At 59.6% G+C, this 19,116-nt stretch overlaps 1 protein-coding gene and 1 long non-coding RNA gene across 9 annotated transcripts in view; one reads left to right on the top strand and one right to left on the bottom strand.

The window, feature by feature from the left end:
• Nucleotides 1-13,594, top strand: part of KCNAB2 (potassium voltage-gated channel subfamily A regulatory beta subunit 2) — a 106,790-nt gene extending 93,196 nt beyond the window's left edge. For 4 of the 8 annotated variants that reach the window (XM_032758729.2, XM_032758730.2, XM_032758726.2 and 1 more), the window contains 9 exons: nucleotides 98-142; nucleotides 1,429-1,472; nucleotides 2,829-2,915; nucleotides 6,838-6,923; nucleotides 7,773-7,893; nucleotides 7,982-8,076; nucleotides 9,132-9,252; nucleotides 9,702-9,790; nucleotides 10,917-13,594. In XM_032758729.2, coding sequence (XP_032614620.1) covers nucleotides 98-142; nucleotides 1,429-1,472; nucleotides 2,829-2,915; nucleotides 6,838-6,923; nucleotides 7,773-7,893; nucleotides 7,982-8,076; nucleotides 9,132-9,252; nucleotides 9,702-9,790; nucleotides 10,917-11,006 — 778 coding nt within the window. In that variant the 3' untranslated portion in view covers nucleotides 11,007-13,594. Of the gene's footprint in view, nucleotides 1-97; nucleotides 143-1,428; nucleotides 1,473-2,828; nucleotides 2,916-3,697; nucleotides 3,743-6,837; nucleotides 6,924-7,772; nucleotides 7,894-7,981; nucleotides 8,077-9,131; nucleotides 9,253-9,701; nucleotides 10,888-10,916 lie in introns of those variants that run through there. The other 4 variants (XM_032758728.2, XM_058444625.1, XM_032758725.2 and 1 more) reach the window with 2 other exon arrangements.
• A 597-nt stretch (nucleotides 13,595-14,191) lies between these two features.
• Nucleotides 14,192-19,114, bottom strand: LOC116812839 (uncharacterized). The gene is made up of 4 exons (XR_004370816.2): nucleotides 19,024-19,114; nucleotides 18,803-18,917; nucleotides 18,642-18,695; nucleotides 14,192-17,834 (listed from the first exon to the last, which is right to left on the bottom strand). It is a non-coding gene; the product is annotated as an uncharacterized LOC116812839 (long non-coding RNA).
• Between the last annotated feature and the right edge of the window lie 2 nt (nucleotides 19,115-19,116).

Raw genomic sequence — 19,116 nt, forward strand, 5'->3', positions numbered from 1 at the left:
TCAGGACCTCTGTGTGAGAGATGAGGATGTCGGGGATGAAGGAGGACCCCCCAGGGGCCGGGCTTATCACACCCCTTCTTTCTCTTCTGTTCCGCAGGCGGTCCAGCCTCGTCATCACCACCAAGATCTTCTGGGGCGGAAAGTAGGTGCAACAGCTGGCGATGCTTCCAGCCCCGGCCACGGCCCTGTGCTCCCCAGAGGCCCCTGACCTAGAAGGTTCCTGGGGTGGCGGGAGGACAGTCCTCCTTGAGAAGGGAGAGTGGTCGGGGTCCGTCCTGGACAGGCCCCGGCCCAGCGCCATTTCCTGTCCCCAGCAGCGGCAGAGCTGGCGTTTCTGCAGCCATCAGCTATGCCTGGTCCCTGTCCCTGTTAAGGGACGTCAAATCCAGAAAAGCAGCTGTGGCTGAGTTTGCCTTTTACAAAAACCTCGCTTAACTTTTCTTTTTACTTACATGGATTATTTTTTCCTGGTCACTATGGTAACATCATAAAAATTATGAAAAACACAGAAAATTTGTGAACTGCCCAAACCGCCAAACCACTCCAAATTCCCTGGGCCGCCTGTCACCCCTGCAGGTCTCCAAGTGTCTAGCTCCATAGTTTCTGGGCTGGACACACTTGGGCTCACAGGAATTAGAACTACGATTCATTCATTCATTCTTTCTTTTATTTTTATTTTGTTTTTATTTTTTATTTTTTTGAGACAGGATCTCGCTTTGTCATCCAGGCTGGAGTACAGTGGCATAGTCCCAGCTCACTGCAGCCTCAACCTCCTGGGTTCAAGTGACCTTCCTGCCTCAAGTAGCTGGTTCTACAGGCACATGCCACCATGCCCAGCTAATTTTTTTTTTTTTTTTTTTTTTTGTATTTTGGAGAGATGGGGTTTCATCATATTGTCCAGCCTGGTCTCAAACTCCTGAGCTCAAGTAATCTACCCACCTCAGCTTCCCAAAGCACTAGGATTGCAGGTGTGAGCCACCACGCCTGGCCTTAATTTGTCCTTTTTTAAGATATGGGGTCTCACTGTGTTGCCCAGGCTGGTCTTGAACTCCTGGGCTCAAGTGATCCTCCTGCCTTAGCCTCCCAAAGTGCTGGGATTACAGGCATGAGCCACTGTGCCCAGCCTGATGTGTTCTTAATTTAAAAAAATAATAGTAAGTCCGAATCAGATGGGTTAGGTTGAAAATCAAAGCCCTCTACTCCCTGCTGATCCCCCCTCCCCTCTGAGCCCTGTGACCAGGCCTCACCCTGGGCCTCTGGGAGTTCAGCCCTGTAGCCTCGGGTACCTAACCCCAAAGTGGAATCCGACTCCACATGGCATTTGCTGACCCCATTTTTGCGTCTAACCTTGCATCATAAACGTTTTCTGGGAGGGGCCAGGGTGCCAAAACCGCTGGCGACATCACACGTGGTCGGCCTGTTTTCCAGGGCGGAGACGGAGCGGGGCCTGTCCAGGAAGCACATAATCGAAGGTGAGGACGCGCTCGGGCACCTCAGGGCCCCCACACCTGTGGGATCATCCTCGAAGGCCAAAATGAAGGCAGCACAGGGCCCGACCCCCAAAGTTACCCCGCCGAGGGCCCAATCCCGGGGCACCCAGTGCTCTGGCCCGACCCTCTCCTTCCACCCAGGCAGCACAGCGGGACCCTGCAGGGAACGAGGGCAGCCCGGTGGCTGAGCACAGACCACAGACCAGTCTGGGTTTCAATCCAGGTTGGGCCCCGCACTGGCTTAGTGGGTCTTCAGCAAGGGGCACCCTGCCCCATGCCTCTGCCACGGTATCTGTGCAATAGGGACAGTAAGAGTGCACCCGGCAAGGGTGGCTGGGATGCCCGCAGCGCCCAGGAGAAGGTGCACGCCACATAGCCTGGGGCTCAGCACTCGTGGGCACCAGAGCAAGGCACCGGGGTGTCTGCCTCTTGCTGTATCTTTATTGTCTTCATGCCTTTCCTATCCTTGTTCATTTTCTTCGAGGTAATAGATCATTCCATTGAAAATCACCTGGGGGGGCAAGCCACCCGCTCCCATCCTCCCCACCCCAACCCAGCGTTTCACTCTGCCGGCTGTGTGTCCTGAGCTGCTCTAAGCACCAGCGGGTGGCTTGGGCGTTTTAGACACTATTGCTATTGTTTTTGTTTTTGTTTTTGAGATGGAGTTTTGCTCTTGTTGCCCAGGCTGGAGTGCAACGGCACGAACTTGGCTCACTGCAACCTCCGCCTCCTGGGTTCAAGCAATTCTCCTGCCTCAGCCTCCTGAGTAGCTGGGATTACAGGTGCCCACCACCACATCTGGTTAATTTTTTTTTTTTTTTTTTTGTATTTTTAGTAGAGACAGGGTTTCACTATGTTGGCCAGGCTGGTCTCAAACTCCTGACCTCAAGTGATGCACCCGCCTTGGCCCCCCGGAGTGCTGGGATTACAGGCATGGGCCACAACGCCCGACCATAGACACTATTGCCTTTGATGGGACGGGCAGCAGGTGTAGCCCTCCCTCCACATGTGATAGATAAGGTGATCTCCCTGTTGTAACACAGAGTGGCCTCAGAGGAGGGTATATTATCTGAGGGAGGAGGGGCTTCCCCTTCATTTAGTCAAGGACATGTGGCCTGTGGTCCCCCGACGTCCTCCTGAAGGGGAGATCCCCCACTCCCTGTGGGATGTGCCCCCACCTCTGCCGTGGCATTTCACGACCTCCGTCAGCTTCCGGAAGCTTCCAGATTCCAGAGGCCTCTTCTCCATCTCTTGTTCCCTGAGCCGGGCATGGATGGGCCCAGGTGCCTGTGGAGATGCAGCCACAGCAGTGACACCCCCAACCCGGTCCTCCCCCAGGTCTGAAAGCTTCTCTGGAGCGACTGCAGCTGGAGTACGTGGATGTGGTGTTTGCCAACCGCCCGGACCCCAACACCCCGATGGAAGGTAGGTGGTCTGCGGCGGCGCCACTGGTTAGGCCTGGGCGATGTCTGAAGGGTCTGAACCTGGGGTTGTAGAGGCCACCAGCATGGGCCCTGCTGGGCACCCGGATGAGCCGTGAGAGGAGGCCGGGTCCAGGGTGGGGGGCAAGGGGGCAGGCCTCCCCTCAGTAGGGGTGAGCTCAGCCTCTGGCTGCCGACCCCTAGCCAGGTGCACCTGGCACCTCCAGGCTGACTCCCTGTCCTCGATTTGGACCCAGGCCGATCCGCCCTCCGAGTCGGAGCCGCAGTGGAACTGTCCCCTCCCTTCTGCGGCTATTTTGCAGCTAAGTGAAGTCGCAGTGTGGGGACTCCGACTGCAGTGTTCTCTCCAATCACCGTCCACTGGGAAGCTTGGGGGGTCTTTTTTGCTCTGGGGGATAAATTACTACATAGAGGAGAAGAAGCGTTCAGCACTTTGAAAATCGGTTTTGGTTACTTTGGCGTTGTTTATTCTTTCTACTCCTGCGATCTCAGCCCCCTCTGCTCCCCCATCCTCCTGCTACAGGCGTCTTTCCATGTGTGCTTTGCTGCTGCAGGGACTTGAAAGTTAAGTTGTGTTCCAGTTATTGTTTTTTATTTGTTTATATACAGCACGCACGTGCGTGTGTTGATATATTTTTTCCTTTTTAACTAAACGCGTGTTCTGCACGGTGATTTGTGCCTCCCCGCTGTGCCTTCGTCGTGCCACGCCTCTCAGTGCTCCCAGCTATCAACTCTGGTCTCTTTAAATCTTTCTTTTATCACCAGGGGACCCATTTAGTTCCTCCAAGTCAAGGACATTCATCATAGAAGGTACACAGTGCCCCCAGCCTGACTATTGACTTCTGTGTCCAAGCTGCATTTTATGAGACAGTATTTTTATTTACATGATTCTTTCACCCCATGAGAAACTTCTCCATAAAATGCATAAAGAGGGGAAAGAGGGCCCTATGAGAACACCTTGCAAGTGAAGGAAAAGCAAAGTGGCTTTGGAGCCCCTCGCCCCCAGCCCCCCGTCCCCTCGTTCCTCCTTCCTCCCGTGCATGGCCCCCACCCCTGGGCTTGCACTGCTGAGCTCCGCGGCGGCCGGGGGTCCTCTTGATCTGAGGATGCTGTGATCCCCACCTGGAGCCTTGACCCTGGATGGTGCCATGAGAAGGGTTGGGGAAGACCAGGTTTCCACAAGGAACAAAGCCATCAGGGACCCCAGAACACGTGGCCCCTCACCGAGTCTTAGCTCCTCCATGGTTTATGTTTGCTAAGCTCCTGTCTCTCCCGGAGGCAGAGATCACCCGGCTTGGCACGCTGCCCCGTCCACAGCACGCTGTTCCTCGGACAGCGTGCTGGCTGCGTGTCCCCTCTCACCAGGTGGCCAAAGCTCTCCATCAACATGGAGTCATTTTCCTCCTCAAAGAATAACCACAGAAGCCGGTAGCCTTCTGAAACCAGGGGGTGGCCTCTGGCCACCCACAGTCTCTCTGTCCTCCCCACAGCTAAGGGCCCCAGGACCCCACCCCAAGGGCAGGTGTCCGTCTCCCCGGGGCCTGGGCCCCTGTCTGCCAACTGGTGCTGCCACCTGACCCTCCATGTATTATTTGTGATGCGGCAGGAGATGCTCTGGGTTTTGGCAGCAACTAGAAGGATTCAGTCCTCCTACTTCTGTTCAACAGCATTAAATATTGAGGTGAAGGACAGTTGTCCCTAATTGCCCCTGGGTCTGGGGCCACTGATACCACACTTGAGCACAAGCGCAGGGTGCTCCCTCATGTGGGCTCCCTATCCAGCCTGCTTCTGCCCAGATCCTCCAGGGAGCCCAGGGGCCTTTGCCTAGGACTCCCCACCTCAGGACAGCCAGAGGCTCCTGCCCCGTCAGCCCCGTCTCCCCATCGCTGCATGGAAGGGGCGCCGCAGGGCAGTGTGCGGTTTCACTGGCTGGGACCTTGGAGACCTGAGACAGCTGCCGGGGAGGGAGAGCGAGGGAACGGGGCTGGCATTGGGGGCCTTGGCTTCCCTCTGTCTAGCATGTGGACCTAAGCCTTGGCTGAAAAGAATCGGGAACTGATGCTGCATGCTCACAGGTGCCCCGAGAGTGTTTCTAAAAAACCACGAGGCCGGCCAGGCCAGGCCAGGAGCCCGGACCTGGGTAGGCTGTAGTCAGAGATTCTCCCGGGACCCTCTAGGTTCTCCTCAAACTTTCCCAACCAGGCACTTCCTGAGGGTCTATCGGTGTTGGCAGTTAAAGCAGGTGGCCCAGGGAGGTGGCCCAGAGAGTTCAGACTCCTTCCCAGATCTCCACCCCCAGGAGGGGACAGAGGCTTCCCAGCAGCCACAACCTCCGACCTTGGAAGGAAGCAGAGAGCAGGGCTGGGCCTGCAAGCGTGGAAGCCAAGGGTGGTTTGCCAGGGGTCCTGGGTGAGTCTGCAGAGACCACCACCCCAGAAACCCCAGTGGCCTCAGCTCTAGCCTTTAGGAGACCCCAGGTTCTGCTCAGGGTGGACCTCAGTAAAGGGGCACTCAGGGAGCGACCCCCAAAACAGAAGTGGACGGGAAGCCAGCGCTGCCACTCGGTGGCCTCGTTGCCATTCCGAGGTGGAGCCTGCAGAGCAAACCCAGCATCTTCCATCCTTCCTTCCTTCCCATCAGCCCCACTCCCAGCATTTTCAGGACCTCAGCTTCCACGCAGCATGGGCAAAGGACAAGCAGGCACTTAGGGAGAGCCAGGGCTTTTCCAGGGTCAACGTTGTTGCTGTTTTTAGAAACACTTGCACTCCCACTCACTCCCACACTGCCTTTGGCGGTCGAACTTGCAAGCACTGTATCCGACCCGTGAGAAGCCTAGCACCGTAGTCCCTCACCCTGCAAAGCTAAGAGGCTTCTGAAATTTGAAATTTTGACACCAAGTTCTGTTTTTAAAATCACAACATCCCCATGAGGCTGAGAGGGAGCTATAACCAGCAGATCGTTATGTCTCAAAAGCATTTTTGAATACTGGGAAGAATCCACTGTGTCGCTGGGACGAGGGTCCTCCTCCCTTCTTTAAAAGGCCAGCGTGGAGTCTCCGCCATTTCATCCTCAGGGTCTTAGGAGTCTCTGCCGTCCACGATTCAGGTTGTTCCCAGGGCTCATGGAGCCTCAAAGCTGTCCTACTCTAGGCCTTGGCCCCTTACAGGAGGAGCACCCAGACCCCTGTGGCCCTGGGACCACCCCTTGCCAGGGGACAGGCACGTTGGGACTCTGGCCTGGTGCTGGGCTGGTTTGAGAACCTGGGCCATGGTCTTACAAGGCTTTCCACGCCCGCTTCGCAGTCTCCTGGACATGACAGGAAACATGAGCTCAGCCCCAAAGCCCTATTCTCCGGGACCATACGGCGCCCCAGGTCCTGCCACATCTCCTTATCCAGCCCACTCTCTGTTCCAATTAGACTTTGGAATAGCCCGAAGTAGGAGACCAGAAACGCAAAAACACGTGTCCCTCCTGCCGCCCATCTGACTGTAACTTTCATGCATTCACCTGGTCCTTCCTGAGTGATTGGGGCCCTCGAATCTTCCCCAGACCAGAGAACCCCCAGTTCTAGAGTCCAGAGCCACATTCTTTGATTGTCCCCTCTAATCTGCCATAGAAACATCACGGTCCATCCATAACCCATTTTTCAACATTTCCATAGGCCTGTAACCAGTCAGGGAAATTGTTTTCACCACCAACTTCTAGGATTGTGATTCACTTTTCTCTTTCATCCCAAAAAATCCCTCCCACACCCAACTTCAGAGCCAGGAAGTACACTGCTTGCAAGACATCTTCGCAGCCCCTGTCCCTCCTCCCAGCGTCCCGCCTGTATTTGCAGAATGTCCCAAGGCTGGCCCTGAGCCCTGGCCGCCCCCCACCTGCTGTTTCCCTTTCTCTCACAACAGAGACCGTCCGTGCCATGACCCACGTCATCAACCAGGGGATGGCCATGTACTGGGGCACGTCACGCTGGAGCTCCATGGAGATCATGGTACGGCGGCCACGCAGCATGTGTGTGTCCAGGCACAGGCTCCTGGCACAGGCTCCCGGCACAGGCTGCATATGGAGACCCCAAAGCTCTGGCGGGGTCTGTGCCTTTGGTCTCAACTGCAGCGATGCCTGGGTGCTAAGGGAGGGACAGGATGGTGGAGTGTGGTGGTTATGTCTGTAGGCCTTGCAGACGGGGATTCCGCATGGATCCCAGCGCTGTGTGGCCCTGGACAAATGGCTTAACCTCTCTGAGCTTGTTTACCCACCTGTAGAACACGTCTGCTAGGCGAGCCCCCATGGGGCCATTCTGAGGAGTCCCTGAGAGAGCCAGTGTGAAGCTCTTAGCAGATGCCCTGGAGCTCAGCAAGCACTCTGGGGTGATAACACCATCAGCTGTTTCCACTGGGCTCCTAAGACGTGCCCGGTGCTGTTAGGTTAAAGGGTTTCACAGGGACCCTCTCACATGCAATCCTCACGGTGCCTTTACCAGGTGAGTGTCGCAGGCAGCCCATTTTTCAGATGTGGACACTGTGGCACAAAGAGGTTCAGTAACATGCCAAGGTCACGCAGCTTGGGCCAAGATTAACATCCAGGCGCTGTGGTTCAGAGCCTGGGCTGCTCATAGCTGGACCCTCCGGCCTGGGGGTCCCACCACCCACCTCCCTTTCCCAGCTCACCAGGGCCTCGCTGGCTCCCAGGGAAGCTATGAGTGTGAGCGGTGGGGAGCCCGGGCTGCAGCTGCTGGGCCAGGCTGCACCGGGGACACCTTGGTGCCCTCTCCCTGGCTGCCCTGGCAGCCCCCCGCCTGCTCACAGGCAAGGGCCCTCGGGGCCCCTTTCTGCCTTCACAGGAGGCCTACTCGGTGGCCCGGCAGTTCAACCTGACCCCGCCCATCTGCGAGCAGGCTGAGTACCACATGTTCCAGCGCGAGAAGGTGGAGGTGCAGCTGCCGGAGCTGTTCCACAAGATAGGTGGGCACCCTCGGGCCCCTCGCCCCGCCCCACCCCACCCCCCTGCTCTCGGGCCCAGGGCTTGACTCCACCTGCTTCTCCTCTTCAGGAGTGGGCGCCATGACCTGGTCCCCTCTGGCCTGTGGCATTGTTTCTGGCAAGTACGACAGTGGCATCCCACCCTACTCAAGAGCCTCCTTGAAGGTGAAGGAACAGCCTGGTGGGGAGGGACGGGCAGGGGACAGGCATTTTGGACGGGTGGGACCTTTGGGCCGACTGCTTTGGTGCTGGGCAGGGGTTCCGGGGGCCGAAGCTGCTCCCACCTCGGTCTGCTGGGGGTGGGCTCCTTGGCGTGAGAATATGGAGCCCCTTCTGGCCTGACCCCATGTGTAGAGGGGCTGCCCAGCCTGTGGCACAGGCCCAGGTAGAGACCTCTGCCCCCACCACATCCCCCCACCTCTGCCCCCACCACATCCCCCCACCACATCCCCCACCTCTGCCCCCACCACATCCCCCCACCTCTGCCCCCACCACATCCCCCTACCTCTGCCCCCCACCATAGCCCAGCATTCAGAACTCTGAGACCCCTGGGCCTGGGCTCCGGGATGGGGGCTGCAGAGCCACATGGAGGTGACCCTGGGAGAGGCGCCCCTCCCCACCACACAACCTCTGAGTGGGGACTCGGGAGGGTCCCCAGACTGCAGGATCTGGAGAATGTGGAGCGGGTCAAGAAAGTCTGCCCAGCCAGCAGTCTCAGCAGTGGGGCCCACAGCCCTGGGTTCCAGGGCAACATGGCCTGGCCCCCCACTCCTCCCATCCCACGGCAAGGTCAGGGCACCCCTCCAGGAGGCCCTGCAATCCTCTAGGGGGGATGGCCAGGGGAGAGAGCACTCCCCTAGGGCCAGGAGGTTCTTCTGGGCCGCGGGTGGCAGCCAAGACCCCAGGCTGTCAAGTTTCCTGAGAGAAGGAAGGCCAGCACCTCACCTCCTTGTCCTGACTTGGGGTTGGGCCAGCACCACAGTCTTTGCACTTCAGAGCCTGGACAGGCCCCGCTCATCCACCAGCCCATGCCCGGCCCACTGCCCACTCTCCCCTACTTGAGAGGCCTGCGGCAGGGGCACTGCCCTGGCTTCAAGATGAGAAGAGCCCCTATGAGGGAGAAGGGTCCAGAAGGAATGAGCCCATCAGCCCCCTGCATGTGGGGGTCCAGGTGACCTGCTCTCATCTGTAGCTGTGCCGCTCCCCTCCCCTGCAACCAGGGCTACCAGTGGCTAAAGGACAAGATCCTGAGTGAGGAGGGCCGGCGCCAGCAAGCCAAGCTGAAGGAGCTGCAGGCCATCGCCGAGCGCCTAGGCTGCACCCTGCCCCAGCTGGCCATAGGTAACAGGGTGGGGTCGCCATGGGGCCAGTGTCCCTGGGGAGACAGGGAAGGGATCCCTGGACATCATCCCCCAGCCAGCCTCAGGTAATTGGGCTCTAAGGGGCATGGTTGGGACCCCATGCCTCTAGGGGGATGTCAGGAGTCCCTGAGGACCTGGGCCACCGCTCCATCTGCCAGCCATGGGTAATGGGGCTCCCACTTTCATGGGAAGAGGATGGGGAGCGCTGAGCACTTGGGACACCTCTCCATCAGGGAGCAGCAGGCTCCCCCATGCCGCCTCCAGCCACCTCTTAGGCAAAGCCCGTGCCCAGCACTACAGGGCTTCCTAGGCCCCCTCAGCCCCCCAGACCAAGATGCTGGGTCTCTCGGCCCAGTCAGGGGCAAGGCGGACCCATCAGGGGCCCCTGTGGTGGGTGTTTCTCCCTCACCTGGGGTCTCGCTGCCACAGCCTGGTGCCTGAGGAACGAGGGAGTCAGCTCCGTGCTCCTGGGGGCCTCCAACGCGGACCAGCTCATGGAGAACATTGGGGCAATACAGGTGAGCGTGAGAGGCCTTGCTGGGCAGAGCGCCCATCCCAGCCCGAGCCCCATCCAGTGCATCCTCCCAGGCTCATCCTGCATGCCAAGCTCTGTTCTAGGCGCTCAGGATGCGCTAGTGAACCATCAGAGTTGTGCTCCCGGAGAGCTTGCTTTCCAGCAGGAACAGACTTGAACACTAACTGCACACAACAAGGAGGTTAGAATGTGTGTCGGGGTGGATGAGCGCCGTAGGAAAGAAGCCAGAGATAAGGGGAGGGAGCTGGGGCCAGGGACGGTGGCGCTGCAGACTCAGGTTCAAGGGGGCCTGTCAGGTGGGCTTGTTGAGAAGGTGGTGCTTGAGCAGTCTTGAGAGATGCGGAGTCAGTCACGCAAATGCCTGCGGGAAGAACCTTCCATCAGCAGGAAGAGTTGATGCAAAGGCCCAAAAAGGCCTGGAGCAGAGGGGCAGATCCCGAGAGGCACGACACACCTCCAAGGACTTCTGAGTGAGATGGGGGCAGTGGCAAAATTGTGGGCAGAGGAGGGTGAGCTGCAGCTCAGCCTGGAAAGGGAGCCTGCTCTCCAGCTGCTCCGTCGGGGATGCTTTGGGAAGCAAAAGTCGAAGCAGAGAGCCCTGGTGGGAAGTGGTAGCTGCGGGTCCGAGACGGGAGTGGTGGTTGGATCCTGTATGTTTGGGAAGGTGGGGCCCCCGAGACTGGCTGACAAACTGGATGTGGGGGTGAGAAAGCGAGGTGGAAGTCGGCCCCAGGTGTGTCACCTGGAAGGGTGGCGGTGCTGTTAGCCGAGGCAGGTGCAGCTGGAAAAAGCAGTCACGGACATGGAAGTCCAGCATTTGGCCTGGAGTTTGCATTTTACATCACTGCTGCCACCACCCTTCAGGAAGGTTCTAGGGCACCTTGACATTTGAGGGAGAGTGCACAGACCCAGGCATGCTTCCTCTCTGCCCCAAACCTTCTGAAACACAAAAGCAGTGTGGCCTCCCTCTGCCTCAGATGGAGCCCAGATGTGATGGGGTAACCCGGGCCTGGCCAGCCGACCATCTGCAAGAGCCTCGCCCTGCCTCCTCCCCAGTCCAGGCCCATCTTGTTGGTGGGATTCTGATTTGTTGTTGTTCTTGCACGCAGGTCCTTCCAAAACTGTCGTCTTCCATTATCCATGAGATTGATAGTATTTTGGGCAATAAACCCTACAGCAAAAAGGACTACAGATCCTAAGCCGCCCCGCCCGCCTGCTCGGACAGTTTCCGTTCCCTCCTAGTCTCTGTTCGCTCGCTTAAGCTGTTTTGAAGCCAAGTGAAGAGTGTGGTTTGCATCCAAGAGAAAACACCACACTGTGACGTCATCGGGAAATGATCTCCCAAGTCGCTGCCAGACACCACCCACTGCTTCGCCGGACAATGTCGAAGTCCGATCTGTGCCGGGGACGGCACTGGTTAGGAAGGACGTTCAAGCGGTCCCACCCAAGCCTGTCACCTCTGCTCATCCTCCAAGACCACCCAGCTTTCTCCCAGCCACAGCCAAGATTCCCAAAGTCAAGGCCAGGCCAAGGCCTGGTTGGGTCCTTGTGGGGGGGGCAGGGCCGGCCTCTCCTCTGCTGAGAATCCCTACCTGGTGTAGGGGGAGAGGGGAAAGGGGTCTGGCCCATCAAGGGGCCCCTTCTGCCAGGGCCTCGGTTGCTGGGGCAGGGCCTCCCCACTGGGGGTCTTCCTCCACCTCCCACTTTCCAAGGGCTCCAGGAATCTGGGGCCTGACCCCAGATTCTTCCCCCATCCTTCTCTGCTCCAACCCATCCCACTGGGTCCCGGCAGGGGCCATGCCTGCCAAGCTCGAGCTGGCCCTTGACCCCTACCCACCCCCACCCTTGCTGGCAGGGGCAGGGACTCAGGGGGATTGACTCTGCAGTTTGGGAGCCACAAAAAGCGTAGGGGTGTGATTTCTAGCTCAGCATCCCACCGTCTTCCCCCTACACACCAATGATGAGCCTCATGCCAGTGAGGCCTGGAGCACTTGGGAGGGGTCCCAGTGGGGCAGGCCCCTCTGTCTGGCCACCCCTCTGTCCTGGCCCCGGAAGGCCCTGTGGTCATGTGCTCCTAGCTGCACGGTGGCTGCTGGCCACACCGCGGCAAGTGGCAGCAGAGGCCAGCCCTGTGCACAAGGGTGCACTCCTCTTAGCCCCTGTAGACTTTCTCTAAAGCTGCCCTCCACCCCAGGCCGCTGCTCTGCACCGAGGTGGTGGGCTTGGGTTTTGCAGAGAGCATGCTTGGACCCTTTCAATAAGGAAGGGTCCTTGGGGTTTTCTGTGCCCAGGAGTTGGGGGCCGCACCCCCACAGCAGCCCCCACAATGTAGGAAAAGACCTCAGGGAACCTCTCCCTGGAAAGATGGCCAGGGCTGGTTAGCCCCTCCCACTGCCTGACACCTGGAACAGACTGGGGAGAGGGGAGAGTGGGCAGGACAGGCCAGAGTGATGCCCCTGTGCAGCTTGGGCCAGAGGGCTAGGGATGCCAGTAAGTCTGCAGGTGCGGGGTGCCACCTACAGGCCCAGGCCTGTGTCCCGAGCAGTACCCAGGCTTTGCAGACCGCGCAGGGCAGGGCGCCACCGAAGCCACCCCCACCCCTCGGCAGCTAGCTCCCTAGGGAAGCCTGTGTCTCCTGCCCCCAGGGCGCACCCTCAGTTCAGGCACCTCTGTTCCCGCTTTGCCCTTGGAGGAGCCACTATTCCAGAAGGCTCCACCCTGCCATCCTGCGGGAGCCTGCTGTCCAATCCTGGCCGGGGCGAGGCCTGGGAAACTACGTGTGAAAGTCAGAAAGGCCAGCGGGGAGAGGCTGGGGCGAGGGGAGGAGAGGGATCAGCTTCTGCTATTACCGACCCACCATCATGCTGCCTCTGGCGCCTAGAACCCTTGCCCCTCCTCGTAGACCAAGTCCTGGGGATCTCCACTCAGTCCTGCTGCCTGCTTCACCAGAAGCAGCCCTGTGAGTGTGGGGCGGGGAAGTCCCTTCTCAACGGCGGTCCCAGCCTATGGCCCCGGGCCCAGGTGGGGGTCACCTGCTTCCTTCCCGGACAGGGTCCTGTAGTGGCCAATGGTGCCAGAGGGCAGGTGGCCCACCCTTGCCATCAGGGAGCGTGGCTGGCCCCATCCCCACTGCCACCCCAGCCCCACCCACTGTTGGAAGAGGGACCAGCGCGTGAGGTGGTGCCCGGGGTGGGCACTGCTGCTTAACGCGAGGCACACCTGGGGCAGCTGAGCCCCCAAAAGCTGCAGGTTTGCCAAACACAGAGAGGCCAGGCCCCGGTGTCAGGATGCAGTCAGCCTCTGGCACAGCCTTTTCCACAACTTGGTTCCTGGATGTCCTGTTTGCTCCACACCTATCTACAGGGAGGATGTGAGGGGGCTCTGCCTCCTGGGGCCAGGTCCCCCCTCTCGGGAGTGGGTGTTGGGTAGGACCATCCAAGAAAGAACAGAAAACCAAGGGCAGCTGGGGTCTAGAAAGGAGGGCGCTGGCCCTGCTGGGCGCTGCAGAGCCCCCAGTTTCCTACTCCGCTTTGTGCTCAGGTCCCAGGTCCCGAGGAGTGACAGGGGCTTCCTCCCACCTTCTGTCCTTGTCCAGTCATGTAAATAATGTGCTTTTTCCATCCCCCAGTCTTTTTTTCTTAAACCGACCGTGGTTCCTCAGCTAACTGCATTCCCTACCTAGGCAGAGACTGTCCTATGCCTCGAGCTTCCAAACGAGACTCAGACCACGACACAGCCACCATATTTATGGAATGACAAAATAAAGCCCAAACCCATTGGTCTCTGCGCCTTTTTGCTCTCATTTCCTCGGGGTCAGGGCTGGGCCAGGGTGAGACGGGAGGGGAGGAAAAGGCTGCCAGCAGCAGGGCCTGGGGCGCCCCCCAAACCGGAGCCTGTAGCCAAGGGCAGGTGGGTTGGAAAGGGCCCGTGGAGAGAGCGAGCGGGGATAGAGAATGGGGACAGGGTGGTCAGAAGACCTCCCCCAATCTCTCCCAAGCGATTCAGCCAAGGGAGGGTGGGTGCCTCCCCCGCCACCCCCAACACACACATTCTCTTTCGCCAACTCTGAGGGCCCAAAGCTGCTTGATGGCAGTCTGCTGTCCCTCTGGGGACCTGGCTGGCTGCTGTTCTCATAAGGACAGAGGTCCAGGCCTGGGGAAGCTCTCATGGTATGTGTTTGGGGTGCAGGTGAGAGGGGCCTCACTCCAGCAGACCCCTGTTTCGGGCTCCCCTCCTTCCCAGTGAGCCCCTGCACCCGTGAAATGACCATCCCAAGAAAGAGAAGGCTTCTGGACACACCCCATCCCCCACCACTCCTCCCTGGCCCCAGCCCCCACCTCCATTCTAAATCTTGAATCTTAAAAAGAAAAAACCTCTGATTAAATCCTTTCCCAAAGGATTTATTAAAACACAGAAAACCAAAACATACACACAGAGTACAAAGTAAAGGTGATTGTGTTGGCTACAGCCTCTGTCCAGCCTCCTGTGGGCAAAGACCAGACAAGCCACGGCTCACAGGGGAGCCTGGCTTCCAAAGCTCGACCCGCCCCCGCCGGGGCCACCCTGGCTGGGACTCCTGGTGTGCCCTGTACCCAGCCCAGGACCCTCCCTTTGCCAGCCTGGGGCTGTGCCTGGGGAAAGGGGTCGTCCCCCGCTTAGCTGGGCCTGGGCTGGTGGGGTCTGCTCCCTCCACACCCCTGAACCCCACGGGCCAGTGGGACCCTCCCTTCCTCTCCAGGGATGCTTGGGCTCCAATCTCTGCTTGAGGAGTTCAGGACACACACACACCCAACGGGCCCTTTCTGGGTTATCGCACCTAAAAAAATACTTTGTTAAAAAAAAATCTGAAAATTAAAGAAAAAAAAACACACAACGCCAGTGAGTTTGGGCTGATGCACCACAACCTGTAAACTTTCAGACATAGAAAACGGGACAGGAACCAGCTTCCGAGACCGAGGCTGGGCCTTGCACAGGAGAGACTTGGGGGAGGGCCCGAGGCCAGGTCACCAAGACAGTGAGGGCAGAGGGGCGTGCCAGCCTCGGCCCCCACCCACACCCTGTCCCCTGCCCACAGACCCCAACGCACACTGGAGGCTCCAAGTGACCAACACTTGACCAAGTCCACCTGGCTTCCGGCTCCCATGTCTCCCAGCCCACTCTCCACTCCACCTCCTTGGGCCTCAAGTGTCCTGGGATGACAGGAGTGAGGGCTGCAGGTGTCACCGGGCCAAGGCTTGGTCAGCTCCTGACTTGGGCAGGAGAGCACCCGGGGGATTCTGGGAAGGCAGCCCCCAAAAGCAGGAGGACTTCAATCATAGGGGGCAGGGAAAGTCCGGCCTGCCCCTGGGGGAAGCCAAGTTTGCAGAAAACACAGGAGCTTGGGAAGGTGGCTTTCCGGGAACTCTGCTTCTGCCTCAGGCGTGTATGAGAGGGCCCTGCAGACGTGCTCACTCCACCCCGAGTCACTTGAGTCCATGGGGCAACGCCTTCCAAGACCTTGGCTCAAACATGGCTCTGCAGAAGCCCCACTCAGCACTGGCTTAAATAAAGTGGCTGGAAATCTCCAATCACAGACTGGCACTTTGGGCTCACGCTCATGCCCGAGGACCCTGATTCTACCAGCAGCAAAAACCAAACCCAGCCCGAAGACGCCAAACACACGGACACCACCATCACCACTTTTGGCAGAGATGACTGACAAACCAAGAAGACAATCTCAGATCTTTTCTCCTCTCCCAAACTGGTCAGCCCCAAACCCGCTCTGACTCTGGCAGCCCACCCCTCCTGGGCTCCGGGGTGCTGGCCATGGAGAGCACCACCCCTTCTGGACCAGGCAGTGCAGGGGGCCCAGGCCAAAGGAGCCCTGGCCAGGCTTTCCTGGGTGCCTGAGTCTAACCAGGCAGAGGAGAAGGGAGCCCTGGCGAGGCCTGGGAGGGAAACAGAGAGGAAGGGACAAAGCAAGGCTGCCTGAGAGGAAGGGCTCACGGGGAAGGGACCATCAGCCCTTGGGGTGGAGACACAGACCCCTACCCTGACTGCCACAGGCCTCCAGCCCTGCTGCTCCGGACCTAACTGCTGTGGGCCAAGGAAGGTGGGCACTGCTCCCAATGAGGGCCAACCCCAGTACTGGCCACTGCTTGTTTGGGGACGAGGTCACGAGAGTGAGCTTATGGCAGGTCACCTCACCTGTGACCCGAGCCAAGACCCTTTGCCGGGAGGCACTGCAGAGCACACAACACGCGTGTGGATAAATCACAAGATGTGAGCCCGCTGACAATCGTCTCCACTCCAGGGTGCTCCCCACTACGCCCACGTGCAGTGTCAGGGTCGGGCTGGCCTTGCAGACCTGGATCCAGACGGGAGTGTGGGAATGTGCCGAGATGAAGGGCTTGTAGGTCCCGTCCTCCGGGGTTTGGAGAGAGCCTCATTATGAGTGAGGCATCTGGGGCTTAGGGAGGGCCAGGCAATTGCTCCAGTGTCTGCAACACAAGCTGGTGAATCCTGACCCAGCCCCGGCCCCCTCAGTCCCAGGCAGGCCCTCTCCAGGGAGCTGAGCCCCAGCCCGTGTGCACCTCCACCCCAGGCCCAGCTGGGTTTTCACGCAGCCCTTTCCTAACACTCCCAGAATTCTGCACCCCAAGGCACCTTCCCTGGGAAGGTCCCAGTTCAAGACTCAGAAATGCCTTCCAGGTCGACCTGGGGCCGGGAGAAGGATCACACACAGACAGGCCTAGGGAGGGCCTGACCTGCTCCCCATCTCCATCCCCAACTTGGAGGGGCAGGGTCCAGGGGAGTGGGTGGGACTCCAAGAACCCACATGTGGGAAGATGGTTTTGGGATTCCAGGGCGCTCCTGGCAGGAAACAAGGCAGCAAGCCCTTGGTGCTGCGGCTGGGAGGGGTCTGCAGAGGGCACTGGGTCCAGTCCCCCTCCAGGCAGAACTCTCCCCACGCCTTCCGAGAGTCAGCCTCAAGCAAGAAGCCCCAGGGAAGGCCTTTCCAGGGACAGGGGAATGGGACAAGTCCAGGCCCCCAGGGGCAGCCCGGTTCCACCCCCGGAGGTGGGCGGGGCAGGCATCCCACGGCACAGGGCAGGGCCAGGATCTCCTGGGTCAGCTCAGGGGCCATGACCCTCCTTGCTGGGGCGCCAGCTATCACTGCCCTTAACCACACCCCTGGCAGAAGGCAAACCCAACGCAGCAGTGGCTCCGAGGCAAGTGCTGGCCCTCCCCAGCCCACCCTCCCTGGGATCACACACTTCTGCCTGCCGTGAAGAGCCGGGGCCACAGGCCCCCCACTGGTAACAGAGCCCCGGGCCTTCAAGATGCACTGGGCCGAGGACAGACACCTGCTGGCAGAGGATCCTCCTCCCTGCAAGGAGACAGCAAACACCTGGCGGCCTCCAGCCTTGGCAGGAAGGAGGGGAAATGTCAGCCAGGGTCTCACCATCGGGCTGGACGGCAGCTCCCCAAACCTGCCATCTGGTGCTGGGAGGCTCCAAGCAGGCAGGGGGCCAAATCAGAAGGGGCAGTCACACAGGTGCAGACAGGTCAAGTAGGGGACACTGAGGGCTCCTAGGGCACTGGGCGCCATGTCCTCCCCTGCTGGGCCGAGTCCACAGGGCAGTGCCAGGACTACCTTGGGTCTGGAACCCACCGGTGAAGAGACGTCAGTGCCGCAGGTTCGAATCTTCCATACGTCATCCAACTTTTATCAAGACAAATGTGTTCAAGTCTTCAATAGGAAAGTGCAAAAGATGTACAAATCAATGAAATCTCTTCTAAGAAGTCGTCTGGAAAAGGTGGCGAGGGGGCACGTCCGGCGTGGTTGTGGGGGCAACGCTGTGTGGAAGAACACTTGAATTATGATGAGGTGGCACTTCTGGGCTCTGGCGCAGCCGAGCTGGGCCTCGTCCTCCATGTGATGGCATTACTAGGTTTCCCTTTTTGTCCCAAGGTGGCGCTGGCTCCTAAAAAGGCGGCAGCTTTTCTCTCCCATGTGGGTCGGGCAGGTGGCCCGGCAAGCGTGGCTGCAAAAGGCAAATCGGTGGGTTAAGCAGGTGGGTGGTTATAGAGGGCATCAGGGTGGCACCCAACAGCCTGTAGCTGCTTCTCTGCCTATCACAACCAACTATGATCAGGGGGCCCCCCAGCCATGACCTCCCAGCCACAGGCTGCCGGGCCAGGCCATGAGCTACACCCAGAGTGCCGAGAGCACCCAGGAAGCAGCAGCGGGCAGGGGCAGCCAGCCAGGAAGCCCCTCCGGAGCCTCCACCAGCAAAACACAGTTCCCACAGGGACGGACACAGCGTAGTTGAGGCTGGTGGCCCCAGAGAAGACCAGAATGAACTGGCAGTTTCTCTGAAATAAGCCCCCTTTCCTGGCCAATAGCCCCCACAAAACCCTCAGCCACCCTCCTGGTCCTGGGCAGGGAGTGAGGGTGTAAGACAAGATGTGATGTCCGCCACCAGCAGGACAGCAGGGGCAGGACAGGGCTCCAGGCGGGGGCAGCAGTCTCTGACTTCCGCCGGGAACACGTGTGCAAATGAGAACACACGTGCACACACAGGAGCTCACCCAAGTCCATCGACCCCTTCATGTCCTGCCACCCCAGCCTCCCAGTGGACAGACATGCTGGCCACAAGGTGGTCCCAGGGCCAAGGGGGCAAGGTAGAGGGGCTCTAGGCAGGTGGGTGGCTCTCAAAGCCGCCGGAGGCAGTAAAAGCTCCAGGACTTAGGGACAGGAGTCAAGTGCAGGGGCAGGGCTGACTGTGGCCAGGCCTGGTTTGCCAGCAATGGGGTGGCGGGGAGGAACAGCAGCACCCAGCAGCCCTCACCTCAGCTGGAAATGAGCGCTGCAACACAGGGAAGTCTCGGGGACGGCTAGATATCTGTCAAAAAAAGAGGAGACCCGGGCTTGCCTGGCGTCGGCAGCAGCAGGCAGGCCGGGCCCGGCGGGCACCCGTGTGCATGCTGCCCGGAGCGGACGGGCACCTACCGGTCACACAGGGCCCCAGGGGCATCTGGTTGTAGTTGACAATCCCTCCCGGTCCAGGGCCCCGGAAGTTGGGCCCAAAGTTGTTGCTGTACATCTGGGAGGAGCCGAAAGCGCCCTGGAGGCAAGGACTCAGCTTCACAGGTGGTCTCAGGCCCCCCACCCAGCCTCCACCCAGGGGTACGCCAGGGGGCTCGGGCCAGGGCATACAGGCCGAGCCTGACCTGCTGGATGGTGGGGTCCCCGGCGCGGTTGGTCAGGCGGCTCAGGATGCTGCGCTCCGACATCTGCAGCCGGGCGGCCACCGGGGGGATGCG

This window comes from Hylobates moloch, unplaced genomic scaffold (genome assembly GCF_009828535.3).
Source record: "Hylobates moloch isolate HMO894 unplaced genomic scaffold, HMol_V3 SCAFFOLD_9, whole genome shotgun sequence".
Lineage (NCBI taxonomy): Eukaryota > Metazoa > Chordata > Mammalia > Primates > Hylobatidae > Hylobates > Hylobates moloch.